We start from the raw sequence: 18,396 nt of genomic DNA, 5'->3' as shown, positions 1-18,396 counted from the left end.
GCACACACACACACAAGTATGTATATCGGTGTGTGTATACATATGCATCAGTTTGTTCAGTTGCTCAGTCGTGTCCAACTCTTTGTGACCCCGTGGACTGCAGCACACTGGGCTTCCCTGTCCATCACCACATCCCTCCTGGAGCTTGCTCAAACTCACGTCAGTTGAGTCAGTGATGCCATCCAATCATCTCATCCTCTGGCTTCCCCTTCTCCTCCCGCCTTCAATCTTTCCCAGCATCAGGGTCTTTTCCAATGAGTCAGTTCTTCGCATCAGGTGGCCAAAGTATTGAAGTTTCAGCTTCAGCATCAGTCCTTCCAATGAATATTCAGGACTGACTTCCTTTAGGATGGACTGGTTGGATCTCCTTGCAGTCCAAGGGACTCTCAAGAGTCTTCTCCAACACCACAGTTCAAAAGCATCAATCACACACACGATGAAAATGTAAAGATTCTCCCTTTCTTCCCTGAGTTTTCCTTAGAAAACTCAGCCAGTGTGCTCATGAGAAGGTGGTGTATTTACTATAAAATCAGTGTGGATGTAGGGGTGGCTTCAGTAGACCCTCTGTAAATGAGCATATATGTTTATGTCCCCAGCTACCCTGCAGATGGGTTCAAAAAGTATTCAGAATCATTGCCTTGAAGTAATTTTAAAGCCATTGTTTGGCGAAGGTTAAAAATTATAGAAGTTAGTGGTGTTCACTACAAATTAATAAAGTTTTTGATGTATTATAGTAAATTTTGCCAAGGATTATGTTTGAATAAAGACATTCAGGTTCCACTTCACCCACTAAACAGTGGAGGAATATTAAGATCTTCAGAAATGAGGAATGTTATTTGTAGATAGTTCTTATGAATATTTAATTTTAGTGTGTGGGTTTTATCTTGCAACAAGGTACTGAATATTTTGAGGAAATTGATTGGTCAAGAGCACCTTTAAATATCTAATTTTTAAAGAATTATGGATCCTTTTCTCTGAGGAAAACATACATACACGTGCATGTTCTGAATTTTGCATTTTATCACAGAGGTCATTCCACTTCAAATTCGCCTTTGAATCTCCCAGTTAAGAATTCCTCAGGACAAATTGCTTTGCTTTCCGTCGTATTAATTGAACACTTCGAATGGTGCGTTGTCGACGGTAGCCATTTGAGCTCTGTTACACTTGTGTCCCATTCAACGTGAGCGCGTCCCTCAGCCCTGCTCCACACTGTATCACACTTGCCAGCCTCTCTCCACTCTCTCCCTGCCTGCCTGACTCTCAGCCACATAGATTTCTCAGTGTTGTGATAACTGTGGTTAGTGAAGGCTGCTTACTTTACCCAGGATGCTCTTCTTTAATTATCTGTGAGGCATGCTGATGAACCAAAAGCCTTATCAACTCCAGTTCTGCAAGGGATTTGCCCAGTCTTCTTCCTGAACCTTCAGTGGCTTTATGTGGATCCTGCCTTTTTCTCACGTCTCTTCGAGTTGTGCTTGCCCTTCACGTGTTCTGTTAACGGGTCTTGAGCGTCTAGTAGGGTGCTTAGCCTCTCTTTGCATTAGTATGTATCCTTACCCAGGCGGGGCACAAGTGCACCATAGAACTGGCGGAGCACGCAGCATGGCGACTGGCCTGTCCTGGCACAGACGCCCGTGCTTTGCTCTCGTGGTCTGTTGGTCATTGCGTCTCCCTTTCCCTTCCTCTCTTAAGCCGTGGGGCTGAACACGCTTGAGCGCCCCAGCTCAGTGTCCCCCGGCTGCTGTCCAGGTCTCTGTTAGGCTGAGGACACTGTCTGCTCTCTTGGCTGTCAGGGCACCTGCCGCTGCCCACTCCTGTCATTCTGTCGTCTGCCTGCCACCCTCGCTATCCCCTCCTCACTTCCTCATCTATCCAGTGTTCTGTTCTGTGTCCTTGCATGTTCATACAGGTAGACTCGGGCTCCTCTCCGTGTAGAAACAGTTACTGCACACACATGTGGGCACAGACCTCCCTCTAGGCCCCAGGATACAGGCTTGAACAAGGCCTGGCTCCTACCCTTTATGGTAAAAGTTACCTCTGATGAGTAATACAAAGAGAGGCCAGGGTAGTCGCAGTCTTCACTAGGGGAACTGAGTCGGGGAGGCTCCTTCACCTTAGGCCTACGAGGCTGAACTTCTTGGGGTTTGTCTGGGCAGAAAAGGGGTGGAAGAAACAGCAGAGACAGTCGGTGTGAAGGCTATGGGAGGAGGGCAGAGCAAACAGCTTAGGGTCCACAGGGCAGCCTGGGGGTGGGCAGGAGACAGAGCAAGCAGCACCTGGTGCCAGAGGCGTGGGGAGCAGGGAGCACGGGTGTTAGGGCAAGCCGGGCCCCGGGCCGCCTTACAGTGGGTCTTTATCTGTGGGCTTCAGACAGTTCCCAGAGTTCTGATGGGCAACGTCAGACTGTTCTTCAGAACCCAGTGGAAATGCTATTTACTCTTCAAACCAAGCTTGGGAAATATCCATCGTCTCTGCCTACTTTCTTCACTCAGTCTTGCCATGCCGGGCACCAGGGGACGCTCAGGTGAGGAGTAGCTCCTCCATCATCTGTCTGAGAGACGGGCGGGTGGACCAGTGACATCGTGCATTCATGTGTGCGTTCAGCGCGTATTGGAGGGCCACTGTTTGTATCTGCTTTTCGTTTGAGCCATTGATGGTGTGCCAGGTGCTGTCCTAGGTGTTTGTACAGCACTGAACAAGACACAGGTTCTTGGCTTCATTTGGGTTACTTTGGGATATATTACATATTAAAGAAAAACAAGTAAAAAGTTTTTTAAAGCCCTACTCATGTTTCTAACTGTCTGTGCCAGGTTACATTTGGGCAGACATAGTTGCAGTGTGACTGATAAGGACTGGGTTATGTTACTGAATTGCACAAGGGAATGAGAAGTCTGACTGTCCTTAAATCCTTCCCGCTGCAGCAGACATGTAAGCCTGTAGGGCAGTGTACTTGTATAATGTGTGGACAGTGAGCACACGAGAATGATCATTTGTAGTGCTGCGGTGGCATGCGTGAGGGAAGGACTCGACTCACTCATATTTGGGAGGTGTTATTTGGGCCTCTGTGGTTAGTGGCGCCTTGCTTATTTATTTATTTTTTTAATACCGACAGGGGTCCTGACAGGAAGGAGTGGTCAGGTTTACTTGACCTTTCTTCTTCTCAAGAGTAATTCCAAATTTCTAAAGATGTGACCATTTTTGATTCTGAGATTACACATTGTCTCCAGTTCCAGAAATGCTGTCTGTCCCATTTTCTTGATTTCCATAGTGAGTGCATGTTCATGGGGTTTCACGCTGCTGTGCATCTTTTCCTGTTCACAGTCTGTCTTCTCTTGGATTCACACTCTTTAATTCCCAGATCTCCCTCTGCCGCATCAGCCCCTGTTTCTAGGGTGTCTTTAGCCGCTTCCTCTGTCCTTATGGCATTGTCTCTGGAATAAAGAAGCAGTTGTATTTGATTTTTACTCTCTGGCAGTTACTGAAAGAAGACTTTCTGATACATGTTTATGGGATGTATCATCCCATAAAAGGGAAGTGTTTCTTCCCTTTTAATACTGAAAACTCTAAGTGGCCCAAGAAGAGACTTTCTAGTGGGGTTGGTGACAGTCCTGATCAATGAATTGCTCCAGTGACACAGAACTTAAGGACCTGTCACCTGTTTGTATCGTCTGCCCCTCAGTTACACACCAGGTGGCATGGTTGACTTTTTTTTCTTTCTTCTGGTGGAAGTGACATCACCAGAGTCTTATACATTTGGAGCCTGGAATATCTGCTTCTAGCTTTAAAAAAAAATAAAATTCATACTCTTAAGGTTTTTCCCTTATCAAATGCTAAGCAGCCTTTGATTATGCTAACGGTCTAGATTGCTTTTTTATTGGCATCGGTGTTCTTTGATATATGACATTAAAAAATTATTAATGACATTCCTCCATTTCTGTTTGTTTTGTTGTTGTTTCTGGTGTGTAGACACATTCCTTAACCCAGCGGAGGGCTGTCCAGGGTAGAAGAAAACGATTCGACGTGTTGTTAGCCGAGCACAAAAACAAAACCAGGGAAAAGGAATCGATTCGCCATCCGGACTCTCAGCAACCAGCGCAGCCTCTCAGGGACCCACATCCCACCCCTCCTAGAACGTCACAGGAGCCACACCAAAACTCTCACGGAGTGATTCCCTCCGAATCAAAGCCTTTCATAGCTAGTAAACCTAAACCTCACACCCCCAGTCTTCCAAGGTAAGCCGCATCCTGCAGCTCTCTCCCTCCTTCAGAGAACAGGTGTGCAGCCTGTAGAGTCCTGGTGTGTCATGCTGTTGAGGACAGGCATCAGGCTAGTTGTGAGAAGAGGGCATGTTTCCTACTTGGGTTTTATTTTAAGAGGAAAAAAAAATTGTTCATCAGTAAGTTTCAACCAGGGCTCTTCGTGGCCAAACACAAGCAGCAGAGTAAAGCTAGATCTGCCTGCTCCACATGCGTGTCTCCTGACCCTGCAGAGCAGGGTGAAGCTGGGTCCTGCCTGTAATAGCGAGGGGGACACCTCACATGGCTTTGGCACCAATTTCCCATTCATGTGTCTTGCTTCTTGCAAAATACAGTAGAAGGGATTCTTGCTAGGGCTAGGCATTCAGCCTGAGTTTTTATAGCATCCTTTTACATGTATCTTCATTCATTCATCTGGGACTCTGGCCGGAGTGCACATTAGGCTTTGGAGCTGTGCAGTGAGCAGCAGGTCAGAACTTAGCCACATCCCTCAGACACAGTGATGGTGGGCTGAGTAAATGCCTGTGTGTGCTTGTATATTTAACCAAGTTCAAGTAAAGGACTTTGTATCCAGAGAGAAGGGAAAAAGGCACAGATAACCGAGGGTCTTGTGTCTCGACCATCAGTATTGGGGCCTTCTGCTTAGGAAAGTGCCGACCCTTGGCTGCTGTTGCTTAATTAACCTTTTCCCCTCACATGTCCAATTCTTGAAATGGTCGCATGAGGGGTGGAAGTGCCTCCCTGTGGAAACCTGAGTGTGTGCCTGAGCCTGTCCCCACGTGAGCCCCTTGGTTCAGCACAGTGGAGGAGTGTTCCGAGCAGGTGCCCCAGAATGCGCCCAGGGCCAGGCCGCTGATCCTTAGCAAGTCCTTTCTTTGGCCACCTTTTCATTAAAGTGCCACCATCTTAAACAAAGTGGGCTTAACTCTAGAAACATGAGGCCTTTCTGTGTTGGAAAAGCACACTACTGTCCATGAGTCCCACCTTCCAGATCACCCACATGAGCCCACCTTCTTTTATCACCTCCTGTCCCTGTTATTGTAGAGCATGTTACCTGTAATTTCACTGATCGCCTTAGTAACCCAGTTCCAAGTGACATTTGAAGAGGAATCAAAGAATTCGCTTAAGTTCCACATACATCTTGCCTTTTTTGGGGAGAATAGGAGGACCAGGTGGGAAGGAGAAAGGTTGTAAGTGACTTTGATTAGACCTGGCAGAAAGCTCCATTTGACATCGTGCGGTTCAGGAGAGAGACCCCTTCGCTCCAGGCACCCTGGATCTGCATCTGTGTACCCAAGGGCTAGTGGTGGCGCCCAGAGCTCCCCTGGTGGTTTTGGATACATGGTTGTATCTGAGTCGAGGCGGCTGATTCCCAGACATGTGGTGTGATCTGATCAGTGCTGCACTTTCTGCTCACCAAGGCCTCCAGGCTGCCCTGCTCAGCAAGGTGGGAGTGCCCCCATTGACCCTCCTCCAGTCTATGAGTCTCCACACCCTCCCCTGCCTGCCACTGAGCCAGCTTCTCGGTTATCCAGTGAGGAGGGAGAAGGCGATGACAAAGAAGAGTCTGTTGAAAAACTGGACTGTCATTATTCAGGTCATCATCCTCAGCCAGCATCTGTAAGTTCCACACCCGCCCCCGTGCCGACCCTCCCCACGCAGCAGGGACAGGGCAGTGCCGGGGGGCGTGCCGGGGACCGCAGCATGCCCTCATCCATGCGGGTCGCCCCGAGGCGGCATGCTCTCTGGCGGGCGCATCTGCTGCTGCTCGCAGTCTCTTCCATGACGCTCAGGGCTAGGCATTGTCACATTCATGCTTCACAGCCCGCAGTCCTCAGTCAGTGCTGTCTGTCCCGGCCGCTCCTTCCCGGGCTGTGCACCCTCAGAGTCCGAGAGCCCAAGCGTTTGCTTTCTTTCTTTGCAGTTTTGCACATTTGGGAGCCGGCAGATTGGAAGAGGCTATTACGTGTTTGACTCCAGGTGGAACCGGCTTCGCTGCGCCCTCAACCTCATGGTGGAGAAGCATCTGAACGCGCAGCTGTGGAAGTGAGTGCCTGTCCGCCACCTCCGGGGCGGGTGGGGCCTTGGGGCTGCATCCTCTTCATTGCTTATGGGGCTGATTTAAGGAAGGTCATCATCTCTCTGATGAACATAAGGGCTTGCCCAGCCCTGGAGGAAGGGCTTCATCATTCGTGCATTCACTCCTGCAGCAGATGTGTCTCGTTCTCGGTGCTGGGGTTTCAGGCCGAGGGGCTTCCAGATGGACGGAGCTCAGGTTCTAGGGCAGGGAGAAACGTGAAAGCCAGGCAACAGAGAACAGACATCATAGCTTGTCATAAGAGAGAATAACAGAAATGCTTATAATCTGTATCTCTTACTGAGATTACTGTAGGCCAGACACTGTAGCAAATACAGTTTTCATAGCTCCAGGCCAGAGGGCTTCATGGAGAACCTGTGTGAAGGGACCCTTGAGCTGAAATGAGTGAGTGAGAAAGAGTAGTCGTGGGACAGGCCAGGAGGAGTGGGTTCCATGCAAGGAGAACAGTGCACATGAAGGTCTTAAGTCAGAAAAGAACGTGGCTTATTTGAGAACCAGCGAGGAGTCTCTTGGAACAAGAGAAGATCCGAGAGGTTGGATGACACCGATTTAGAGCCCTGGGGAGAAGGGTTTCAGGCAAAGGAGCTGTTTGCGCTGGCTTTCAGTTGAAAGTAAGGCGATCGTGTTGTGTGGCCTTACACATGCTCCTGTTTCCCCAGTGTGATTTTAAGTTGAAGAGGAGTTCCGTGGCCCAAAAAGTTTATAACCCAGTCTTTCTGAAAGGAAAGTTTTGTTTTTTTTTTTTCTGAAAGGAAAGTTTTTGTTATTGCAGGACTTCTCAGAGCCTTTAATGAGTGCTGCTCGTTGTAACTCTCAAATGAACATAGGATGATATCATATATAATGTGGACTGTCAGGCTCTTGTGACCTGGGAACCTGTTTTAGGGGAGCATCTGGGAGACTAGTGTTGGATAGAACCGACTTTGGGAAGCACTGAGCTTTGTTAAAGGGGGCTGTCTAGTAGTACCTAGTCATCCCACATCCTCCCTTTGGGCATCATTTACCCTAGTGCCTCCCTGAGTAGACTCTACAAGTACATCTATTTGCCTCTCTGCTTGTGTTTCCTATTATAGTCAGAGGAAGTTGTCAGAGACCTTGGATAGTCCACGATCCAGAGGACCATGTCTATGGTGATTAGTAGGGCTTACATTTGTTCATAGTGAAGACCAGCCCCGTGGCAGTGTTACTCGGCTTTATTTCATGTTTGTTCCTAGTTCTTACTAGGTAAGAGCTCTAATGAAGTAACAGTGTTTTGACCCAGAGACAGACTTGGGCAGTGGTTTTGGAATATTTTTTGGTGGGGGGGGTGGTAGCCTCAGATCAGACAACTTTAAGATGCGTGAAATCTCAGTTTCTTACCCTGTGGGACCTGGAGAGCTCACGGAGGTTACAGACCTGTGGATTTAACATACTCGTCAGGGCTTAGAAGAGTCCCGGGGATTTCTATCCCTGTTACGTTGATGAGTGGTTTACGGCCAGGGTTTGGGTGAGAGACTTTGAGTTGCTTCTTGGTGGCTCCTGCGGAGAGACATCTTTGCACTGTAGTGTCTGAAGCAGCAGGGTCCCCTGGCTGACTGCTGTTCTGTCTCTCTGCTGTGTCGCAGTCTGCCTGCCTTATCAGTCACTTGCTCCCAGTGAGGAGGAAACTTTCTTTCCATTACCATGACCTTTGATTTTAAAAAATCAGTTCAGCAGAGACAGGCTGCTCAGTGATGAGCTGGCATACAGGCCTGGGGTGGGTAGGAGCTTGGAGAGAGGTGCCAGGCCAGATGCTTGAGGAAATGAGTGCTCTCGACACGGGATTGAGGGGGGCTGGCACAGGCAGCCCCTGGGATTTGCCAGGAGCGGCTCAGCACTTCTCAACAGAGGAGAACTCCTCTTGAGGTGGCGTCTTTGAGGCACTCAAGGAGCCTCCTGATGCAGTCCGGGTCCCACGCCCTGACGCAGCTGCACGTCCTCTCTCCTGCGAGGAGCCCCAGCGCTGTCCTGAGCCCTCGTGCTTCGGTTGCTGTGGCTAAGCCGGGGGTGCGTGGGGGACTGTAAGCTGGCAGTGGTTCAGTGGTCCGCAGCGTGTGGAGGCTCTGGATGGCAGTGAGGGCAGCTGGCTCTTGCTCTGACTCAGCCTGCGTGCTCCGTCTGCTGTCTGTGTGCCGTTACCACCAAGGACGGGCTGGGATGGTCATCAGATTTTGATGTGAGTTTTCTTTTTTTTTAATTTTTAAGACTGGCTAAAAAAGGAAAAATGGATACAAAGAGGCACATAGTAAAAAGTTTTACTTCCCCTGATCGCCATGCTCCTGTTTTCCACCCACTCCTCACAGACAGTTTTATTAGTTGCTTGTATGTCTTGGGATTATTCATGCAAACGTAGGTCAGTAAGACTGCCTAGTCTTTTTTTTTTTGGTCTCTTCTTTATGCAAAAGGTAGGAAATGACTTGAAAGAGCTTTTTAATGAGAAACTAGTAATGTCATCCAGAGTCCACATCCCTGCCCCTATGGAAGCCTTTCCTTTTCCCCAGGTTTGGTTCCAGCAGCCTGGCCTTGAGGCTCTGTCCTCCTAAGCCACCTGGTGGCCATGAGACGCCACTGCACCCAGGGAGCAGGGGCCCCTGCATTGAGTTTCAATCAGGGCTTCTCACAGGTGCCAGTGCCCCAGGGGTCTTGCTGAGATATACTGTCTGATGAAGGAGGTCTAGGGTGGGGCCCAGGGACTCAGCATTTCCAATAAGCCTCTCCTGTAATGTCAGTGCTTATCCTTCGTGAGTAACATGGGGATAGAAGCCCAGCTTCTCAATCAACCTCAGCATCTGGAGAAATCTAGAAGTTACTAGTGCCTGGACCCCCACCCCCGTGATCCTGGTGTGGCCTGAACGCCACGGATGATTGTGACGTGCAGCCACGTTTGGAAGCACAGACTTAGAGTAGGAGCCGCACTCTTGCTGGGGGAAGGTTTTAAGGCTGGTGTGAACACTTGCAGTTATTTAATTCCTTTTATGAATAGCTATAGTTCGTCTCAGCACCCTACTCCAGCACTCTTGCCTGGAAAATTCCATGGACGGAGGAGCCTGGTGGGCTGCAGTCCATGGGGTCGCTAAGAGTTGGACACAACTGAGCGACTTCACTTTCACTTTTCACTTTCATGCATTGGAGAAGGAAATGGCAGCCCACTCCAGTGTTCTTGCCTGGAGAATCCCAGGGACGGGGGAGCCTGGTGGGCTGCCGTCTATGGGGTCGCACAGAGTTGGACACGACTGAAGTGACTTAGCAGCATAGTTCGTCTCAGAAAGCATCGAGAGAGATTTGGCAGCGATCTAGGCCAGCTCTCTGACTTGAAGGCTGAGGAGCACTGCTGGTAGTTGGATCAGCCAGAGCTGCCGCGTGAAGTGTGGGGCAGGGCAGTCTTGGCAGCTGACTTCTAGTCAGGCCATTTGCTGTTTTGCTACCTGAGTGTTAATTATGCTATAGGGTTTTTTGATATTTTGGTGCTGTTAGATTTTAAAAGTCATAGCTAAAATAAAAGTGGGGAGGGTCCCTCATGTGACTGTTTGAATAGATACCCAGATAGTATTATCAGAATCCATTGTCAGAACACTGACCAGAAATCCCCTGAGATTTGGGGCTTCCCAGCTCTGCAGGCAGTATCTGGGACCTGGCAGTTGTTACTAACTAGCTGTGTCCTTCCTTTTTCCCTGTTTGTTCATGAGTTCTCTTAGTGTTTGAGTGCCTTTGTGTTCTAGACCTTGTGCTGGATGGACAGTAGTAAATCAGCTGTGAATTGCTCCATCTGCAGAGACGCTGGACAGTAATCCTCAGTCACACGTTTTAAAACTACCAGAGCCTTCCCAAGTCTAGGAATGGGGCAGAGCGGGAAGTAAGCAAGTTAGGAAAGTCATATTTCCTAAGAAAGTGATGATGGGCCAAAACGGAAGGATGAGCAGAAGTTGGGGTGACCGTGTCTTAGGCAGAAGATACATGAGGTCTAGCGCCATGACCTGGTTTAGGAAGAAGGAAGATCAGTAGCCAGAATCAGGGCGTTCGTGGCGCTGGATGAAAGGATATGGTATGAACATGTGGCCCCAGCGCATGGACTTAAGGCCAGTGTTCTCAGAGCACAGGAAAGTGTGAAGAGTTTGAAGTGACACTCCTTGTGGCTCAGCATCTTGGCGCGATCCCTCTGACCAAAGGATGTATTCGGTGCCAGAGGTGTAGGAGGTCTCCTTCTGAAAGTTTCCACGAAGGGCCCTGGTGGACGCTGCTCATGCCCTCTTCTGTTTTGCAGGAAGATCCCGCCCGTTCCCAGTACCACATCGCCTGTGTCCACACGTGTTCCTCACCGGACAAACTCTGTGCCGACGTCACACTGTGGGGTTAGCTACCTGGCAGCAGCCACCGTGTCACCTTCCCCTGTCCCGCTCTCGTCCACCTGCGTCTCCCCCAGCAGTAAGTTGGTCCCAGCTCACGGAACCACACTGAACGCCCAGCCCGCCGCCTCCGGGGCTGTGGACCCTGTGAGCAGTATGCAGTCCAGACAAGTGTCTTCCTCCTCCTCCTCCCCCTCCACGCCCTCCGGCCTGTCCTCCGTGCCCTCCTCCCCCATGGCCCGGAAACCTCAGAAGCTGAAATCCAGCAAGTCTTTACGGCCCAAGGATTCTTCTGGTAACAGCACGAACTGTCACAACGCCAGTAGCAGTGCCGGCGGCGGCTCAGGAAAGAAACGCAAAAACAGCTCCCCACTGTTAGTTCCCTCGTCCTCCTCCTCGTCATCCTCGTCCTCTTCTTCTCATTCCATGGAGTCTTTTAGGAAAAACTGTGTGGCTCATTCTGGACCTCCCCACCCCGCAGCAGTAGCCTCTGCCCCGGGCATCAGCCTCAACTGCGTGGCCAGCCGAGCGAACTCGGTGGGTGGCCGGCACGAGCAGCCGGGGTGCCGGGGCACCTCCAGCGGGAACCCCTGTGAGTCCATCAAGAGGATGAGCGTGATGGTCAACAGCGGCGATTCCACACTCTCCCTCGGCCCCTTCGTGCACCAGGCCGGCGGCGAGCTACCCGTCAACTCCCACGGTGCCTACCCGCACTCACACACTCCTTTGGACAAACTCCTAGGAAAGAAAAGAAAGTGCTCACCCGGCTCGAGTGGTGTCAACAGCAGCGGCGGCAGCAGCAAGCCCACCAAGGTGGCCAAACTGCCGGCCGTGAACAACGTCCACGCAAAACACGTGGGCCCCAGCCCGGGGGCACCGGGGCTGACGAACAGCTCCCTCCTCCATCAGGTAGGACAGGGCCTGGGGGCCCCGTGGGGAGGCTCGTGGCCTCTCCCTTGACATGGTTGATCAACTCAGAGATCTGTGTGGTCGGTTTGGTGGGTTTGCCTAAAAGCAAGTGTCCGGCTTCACGGTGTCTTTTAAGAAAAGGCCGAGTTGAAGGCCAGATGAAGGTCACACGGGCGCCTCTCTGCCAGACTCTCTGATGACTCGGAAGATGCTCCTGGCTAAGGAGGCCACACCAAGCGCATTTCAGCAGCTGGGGCGGTGGACACCATCCTGCATGACGGTGGGGCCCTCCGTGTGCTGGAGCGCAGTCCTTTCGTACGTTTTTCTGAAGAAAGCTGGGCGAAAATCAAGCTGATGTAGAAAGGGATGATTTAAATTTGAAAAAGGCTGTTAATATTTTTCCCATCAAAGAGTTTCAGATTTTCTTGTTAATTCCCTCCCTCTGTGTTTTCCTTCCTGTTTTCCAAGGAGGCAGGGAAGCAGAATTTAACTATGGCAGAGCAGAAGACTAATATCTCGTTGAAGTTAACAGATTGAAAAGAAACCTGAATGTGACCTGTTTCTAGAAAAGGGCTTGTCGGGCATCGGATTTGTTACTGACCGTGGTTTCTCTGGCTGTGTCTTGTCTCCTCCCCACTCCTCCTCCGGCTGCTGTTTGTTCCTGTGGCCAGTTCCTCCACCTTCCTCTTTGTTCTGTCCAGCTCCTCTCTCATCTTGTCATTTCATTCAGCAGAGCACTTTCTGTCTTTGCTTACAAGCAGGAATTTCAGCAGTGTCACCCTCAGAGCTCTGCTTTAAAATGTGAGGCTCTTTTTGTTTTGTTTGGTTTTGTTTTCCCTTCCTCATCTTCAAAACTGAACATAAATGTCAGACTAGAACTTGTCCAGAAAATACCAAGAAGTTTCTTCATGAGACAGAAGTTTCCCTCCAGTATATGTGTGAATGAAAACTCGGCGCCAAAGGTGTGGGGAAAATAATGACACATAAATTTCAGTAGCAGCTGCTTCAGTTCTTCTCTTTGAGCCACAAATACATACGGGCTATTTGTGTGTCATTTGGGCCTTTGAACAGGATTCCTGGACAAGTGAAAACTTCTTGATTTATAGTTTAATGATAAGCATAAAAATGCACTGCAAACCCTGTAAGAATCCATCCCTTAGTAATACCCTTCTGAGCATAGTTTCCCGATTCATGTGAATCCCGGGAGGGAAGTCCCACTGCACGCACCACTGTCACGGAGCGGGCCGTCTTCACACGGAAGCCACTGCAGACCAGACCGCCCCCGGTGTAGGGGCAAGGTGGAGAACTGGCGAGTGGGCGCCTCGTCTGCACAGAGCGGCGACTCCCAGAAACTTGCTCTAATTTCAGAGAGAAACTGCGCATCTGAACCTTCATGAGAAATTTAACCATTTTCCAAAGCTCTGTAGTTTTTTTTTTCATTTTGTCTTGATCTGGTGAAGCCCACACATCTCTCAGCTAAGTTTGGCTCAGGAGCTACCCATTTGCCACCTCTCATTTCCACCATCTGAGGAGGACTATGTCCCCCTTGGACAAACAGCCCATGTTTAGGTTCTTTTCCTTAAAAGCAGTTTCACATCATGTTTGTATTTGAGAAAGGTTTTCTCTGTGCAGTGCAATACTTTCTGTTACGCTACACAAACTCGGTGGGCGGGGGGTGTGGGGCATGGCTACAGACCACAGGATGGACGAACTGCCCAAAAAAGTATTGCATATTTTTACATCCCTGATCATTTAGCTGCAAGAGGCAACCAGTAGCTTTCTTCAGACTATCAAAGGGACCCATGCCTCCAAAATGCTGTACAGAAGTCTGCTCTTAGACCACTAGGGGCCTGACCTCGCTCTTCTCCATGGAGCAGATTTTAGAGCCGAGATAACTGGGCTGGTTTGAGTCCCTTCAACAGCAGAATCGGGGACCTGCTGGGGAGCCTGGGAGATATTGCTGAGTGCCCGCCCAGCCCCTGAGTCAACTTGTGGGCTTTGCCACCAAGGACCTAAAAATAGCTCACTGCAGGCCAGCGAAGGCCAGAGTTCCCTCTCCCTGCCTCCCCTCCGCCTTGGGTGTGAGCTTTCACACCTGTGTGTTCGCCCATTTGACCTTGTTCAATTCTCAGTTGACAACCTGGAAAAGCCTCAAGGAAGCAGCATCCGTAAATAGAACCAAAAGGCAAACATGTGAGCCTTTTCTCTAAGCTAGAAACCCAGGCTGCATCTCTTCTGGACTGTTTTCTGAGAGCCAGTCTCTTAGAAGGGTTGTGCCCAAGGTCGTTGGAGACTGTTGAAAGCTAAAACCAAGTTCTCTAGCTGCCTGCTCCTGGCACGGCCCGGGCAGAGGAGACATGAGCGGTGCGTGGCCTTGGGAGTACCTTTTTAGAATCAGGGCAGGGCTGGGGACAGCCGCTTACTTACCTTTCGATGTCTCCCCACCCCCCTCTTTTTTGAAAGCCAAAGGCCCATCCCTGACAGCTGGAAATAGCATGGGGAGGAATAATGTGGACACTTTGGACGACAAGTTACACCTCCACTCATCACTCTGGATTCCACGACACCTTTGAGTCTGTTTTCCCAGCCTCCTGTGGGCCTCGAGGGTAGAAATCTGCCGGGCCGTTGTTTTAATGAGGATGCCCCTGAAGCTTTGTCTGTAGCAGTGAGTACTCGTTACAGGACACTGGATCAAGTCCAGCCACCGAGTTGCTTTTATCAGTGTTAGAGGTCTGGACGGCTTGCTGCCACCTGTGAGAAGTTCCTGTCTCGTTGTTGCACCTGCGGTGTATCACCGAGCCGCTCTTGGAGGAGGCTGGCTGGCGCCAGTGTCTCGGCAAGAGTGTGACTGTAGTCTTTGCTCCCTCTCTCCCTCCCTCACTCTCCCTGCCTAGGTCTTCCCTCACCCTGGCATCTGTAGGCCCCAGGTCCCTCTCCAGCAGTCAGATACCGTAACTGGAGAGACCTCTGGGGGCAAGCAGAGCTGCACCCCGAGCAGCCCTCTGGAGAAGGGAGTCTGTGGCTAGGTGTTTACATCGGGAGTTCGGAATGGAGTGTGGACGTTAGTGTGAGGCGCCGTGATAAAAGAGCCTGTGTTTTCGCCCAGCCTTTTGCAAGTAATTTGGGATCAGAAGCCGTCAGAAGTTTTTCATGTGTGAACTGGTTTAAAAGCCATTGATGGCCAGAGAGCAAGGATACACCAGTGTAGAGGCTTACTTTTCATGGTACAAAAGCAATTCTGTGTGAATTTAAAAGAAGAAAAGAAAATGCAGACAATTTTGATATGGAAAGACAAATTTTGATGGGAGGGGGCAGATAAAAATCACTGTGGGGGAAAATTTTCCACGATTTCCAAAGAGATTGATTTTTTTTTTAACCTTTGTTTTCATGTTAAACAATATGATTAGGCCAGTTATCCTGCCCAGGCTCCTGTTTTTAAAAATTGCCTTTGTAACATGAAATAACTGGGATGCAGCAGAATCTGTCACTCACCAAGTCACTGGAATACTTAGATGTTTCCGAGGCGCTCTGTGTGTTCCCCTCAACCTCTTTGGATCCTGTCCTGGGACTAAGTGTCAATTTCTGTTTGGAGCACTCCCGGTGTTGTGCGTATCTACACCCCGTATCCTGCCGCTGCACACGTTTCTGGGGATGGCATTGAGGTGGGCAGCAGGCACCCAGGGCGGGGTGCAGGTGACGGCACCCATGTGGAGGTGGTGGGGTGCTCCGTGACATACCTCCTTTCCTGGGATTAATGCCTGTGATGTTCCTGAGGGTTTCAGAGACCACCCACCCACCCCCCACCCACCCAGAGTGTTTTTTCTAGTACTTAACCCCCAGAGAAAGAGTTTGATAGGTTAAGGCATCTCTGCCTGAGAAGGTGCCATTGAATTTGAGGGGATGAGCTGGAGCTTTTCAATAGTTGATTCCACCGGCACCTCCTGAAAGGAGAACCAGGCATTTCACTTAGAGGAACACAGGAAGTTGCCAACCACAGGGTAAATTTCCCAAGGCTCCAATCATGGCCCCGGGTAGAGCCAGGACAGAGCCAGTCAGTGCATCTATTTTCCTTACAATTCTTGGATTACAAACTTCAGATTCAGGGAATTTTCAGTCAACAACAGGTAGAATGAATAAATACTTGGTTACCAGCCTAATAATGTGAATTGCTACAGAATTATTATGTAAGATAACAAAGTTTATGGAGATACTTTAACTATAAATTGATGTAAAATATTGATTCTTTTTTTTAAAGGAAGGGGAGAACAGTATCTTGTTCAGTTATTATGCAATCAATTAGTAAATGTTTTTAAAATGATACTGTAAGAGAGCTTGTAAGAAGAGTACACAGATGGGCCCATTTGGTGTGGTTAGGAGAGGTTGGTCTGGTTTTTCATCCCAGGAGAGGGACAGAAGGAGGTAAGAGGAAGTCAGAACGTACCTAGCTGATTCCTCAGTGACAAGTGCAATGGGGGATGGGTAGAATTTATTTTCAGAGCCAAGGGGACTTGATGGTTATAAATAAAGTTGCTTTTAGTGATGGAATTGTAGACAGATCATGTTGTTCCAGAAGATGTGAATAGGACCCATGATAGAAAGTTGACTCAGAATAATGTAGATATTTAGATAAGTGAATCTTGATCCTTTGATTTCTTAGATTGAGGTTTTAATTTCATTATTGTCTCCCGGTAGTACACAGAGCATCGGGATTAGGAAATTAGCCATTTTGGACTCTGCCTGCCACAAACAGACCTATTCTAAACAGTGCTATTAAATTTTAGACTGTTGTTCAAATATTTTTATTTTCTCCTACAACTACTTTTTATTATAATGAACAAGTAAGACCATTCAAAACACGGGAGTACAAGTATTTTTTTGAACTGAATTAACTTGCAGAAACCAAATTTGCAGTGGTTGGGTTATTTCTAGACAGACTTTGGTATCAATTTAAAACCAAGATAACTTTTATATTCTTTCCAATAGAATTCCGTGACAACTCCTGCAGTTTTCTTAACTTACAAAAAAAGAAAAAGTGCTGCAATGATGAACAAAGAATTATACGAAAACCTACTTTTGTATCTTTATTTTGGAATTTCTTGTTCTATTATAAATATGGAAGTATCCCTATTTGAGAAGACATATTTTGTTAAAAATGAATTGTACATATTTAAATATGTATTTTTGCACAGGTCTTTTTTTCTGATATCCTGTTTTGGTACAGTTGAGATCATCTAGTATTTATTTATTAATTAATAAAAGTAAATACCTTTTTATAATTTGAAGTGGCTCACTGCCAAGCCAGTAGTTCTAGGACCTGCCTCCTTTACCATGTAAGGGACGCCTCTGTTCTGTGAAAGTCTTCTGTCCCTTTCAGTGTCTCGGGAGTGGATTCGTGCAGATGAAGTGGGCATTGCTTCTCCCTAGTTGCTTGATTTCCCTGTAGACTACATGTAACAAGTGACACACTGCTTTTCTTTTGTTATGTGTGAGAGTGAGTGTGTGTGTGTGTGCGCCCCGAGCACACGGGTGTTAGTATGTGATGCGATTAAAACTAATGGGAAAAACACAAAACTGAAAGTGCCTGAACCTAGTTTTAAGCTTAGACAGATTCTTTAAAAAGACTTGAATGTTCAGTTGAACTTTTTTGGAGTTTGCTTTTTCCACCTAAATATTGTTACTTAAATTTTAGGGGAGGAGTTGAAAACCACCAAATGCTGGTAATTTTATAAGGTGTTTTAAAATCAAGACCTTTTGGTTCACAGGAATTCAACTGGCAATGAATTGCCCAGTGGCACCAAGGGTTACAAATCTTCTGTCAGCCAGCAACTTAACAGCGTGTCCGTTTTGTTATTCACTCGTGAAATGCAGAGTTTAAAATAGAATATTTAAAATATTTTGTATTCCAAAAAATATAATACAGAGTACCTCTGAGAACATTGAAAAAAAATGTATAATTTGAAAAAATGTAACTTATAAAGGCAGCTGTCTTCCTGCAAGAGTTCTGTTGCCAAGGAATTTCTTAATGTCTCTCATTCTGTCCTGCGGTGGGGGGGAAAGTTGGGCTTTGGAAAAATGATTGTTAAAAGTTTCATTATGTTTAGCAGAAAAATAATCATTTTTACATTTTGTGTAAAACCTTTTACATTTTCAGATCATTTAAATGAGCACTACATACTGTCAGTGTGAGTGTAGGGCCTTGAAAGCATTTTGCCGGTTTCTTTCTTTTTTTTTTCTTCCCTTTGAGCTTGGTTATAAAAGCAATCTCCTGTTTAAAATGTGTGAATAGTTTGATCATTTGTACACATAATCAAGAGCATCTCAGCTGGACTTTTTGTTGGCTGCTGTATAGAACATGAACAAATGTCAAGGGATAGAGGATTACTTTGGATATTTAAAAGAGAAGAAGAAATATATAGTCTATTTGTTTTGTAACAAGTTCTGTAAATAAAATAATTTATACTATTTATAAGAAAAGTTGTGCTTTGCTTTATGAGAAATTAGTTTGTGGAACAAACATGTTAACGGGCAATAAAACTAGGATTTCTCAATAAATAAGGTTGGCTGCATGAAATATTTTACATGTTTCTGCCTCGTTGTGATCCTGAACCTCTCCCGATCTAGTCTGACTCTTCATTTTTAACATCAGACACCCTTGTAAAGCCCCTTCCTTCAGCTTCCCTTCTGTGCAAGCTACAAACTTTAAGGGCTTTAGATGTTTCCCTTCTTGGGCACAGAACTTCACCGTGGGTAAATTAATAACTGGCTAAACAGT

The 18,396-nt window shown here is 47.8% G+C and overlaps 1 protein-coding gene across 17 annotated transcripts in view; it reads left to right on the top strand.

Annotated features, from left to right (window-relative positions):
- Window positions 1-18,396, top strand: part of ATXN7 (ataxin 7) — a 156,846-nt gene that overhangs the window by 116,078 nt on the left and 22,372 nt on the right. For 15 of the 17 annotated variants that reach the window (XR_011461974.1, XR_011461975.1, XR_011461973.1 and 12 more), the window contains 4 exons: window positions 3,967-4,232; window positions 5,678-5,876; window positions 6,181-6,302; window positions 10,634-11,624. Coding sequence is in view for 8 of the 17 variants with exons in the window: in XM_070359794.1 (XP_070215895.1) it covers window positions 3,967-4,232; window positions 5,678-5,876; window positions 6,181-6,302; window positions 10,634-11,624 (1,578 nt within the window). In the remaining 9 variants the exon portion in view is untranslated. Of the gene's footprint in view, window positions 1-3,966; window positions 4,233-5,677; window positions 5,877-6,180; window positions 6,303-10,633; window positions 13,983-14,087; window positions 18,177-18,396 lie in introns of those variants that run through there. The other 2 variants (XM_070359800.1, XM_070359799.1) reach the window with 2 other exon arrangements.

The sequence above is a fragment of the Bos mutus genome, chromosome 22 (genome assembly GCF_027580195.1).
Source record: "Bos mutus isolate GX-2022 chromosome 22, NWIPB_WYAK_1.1, whole genome shotgun sequence".
NCBI lineage: Eukaryota > Metazoa > Chordata > Mammalia > Artiodactyla > Bovidae > Bos > Bos mutus.
This window is presented reverse-complemented; position numbering and strand designations above follow the sequence as displayed.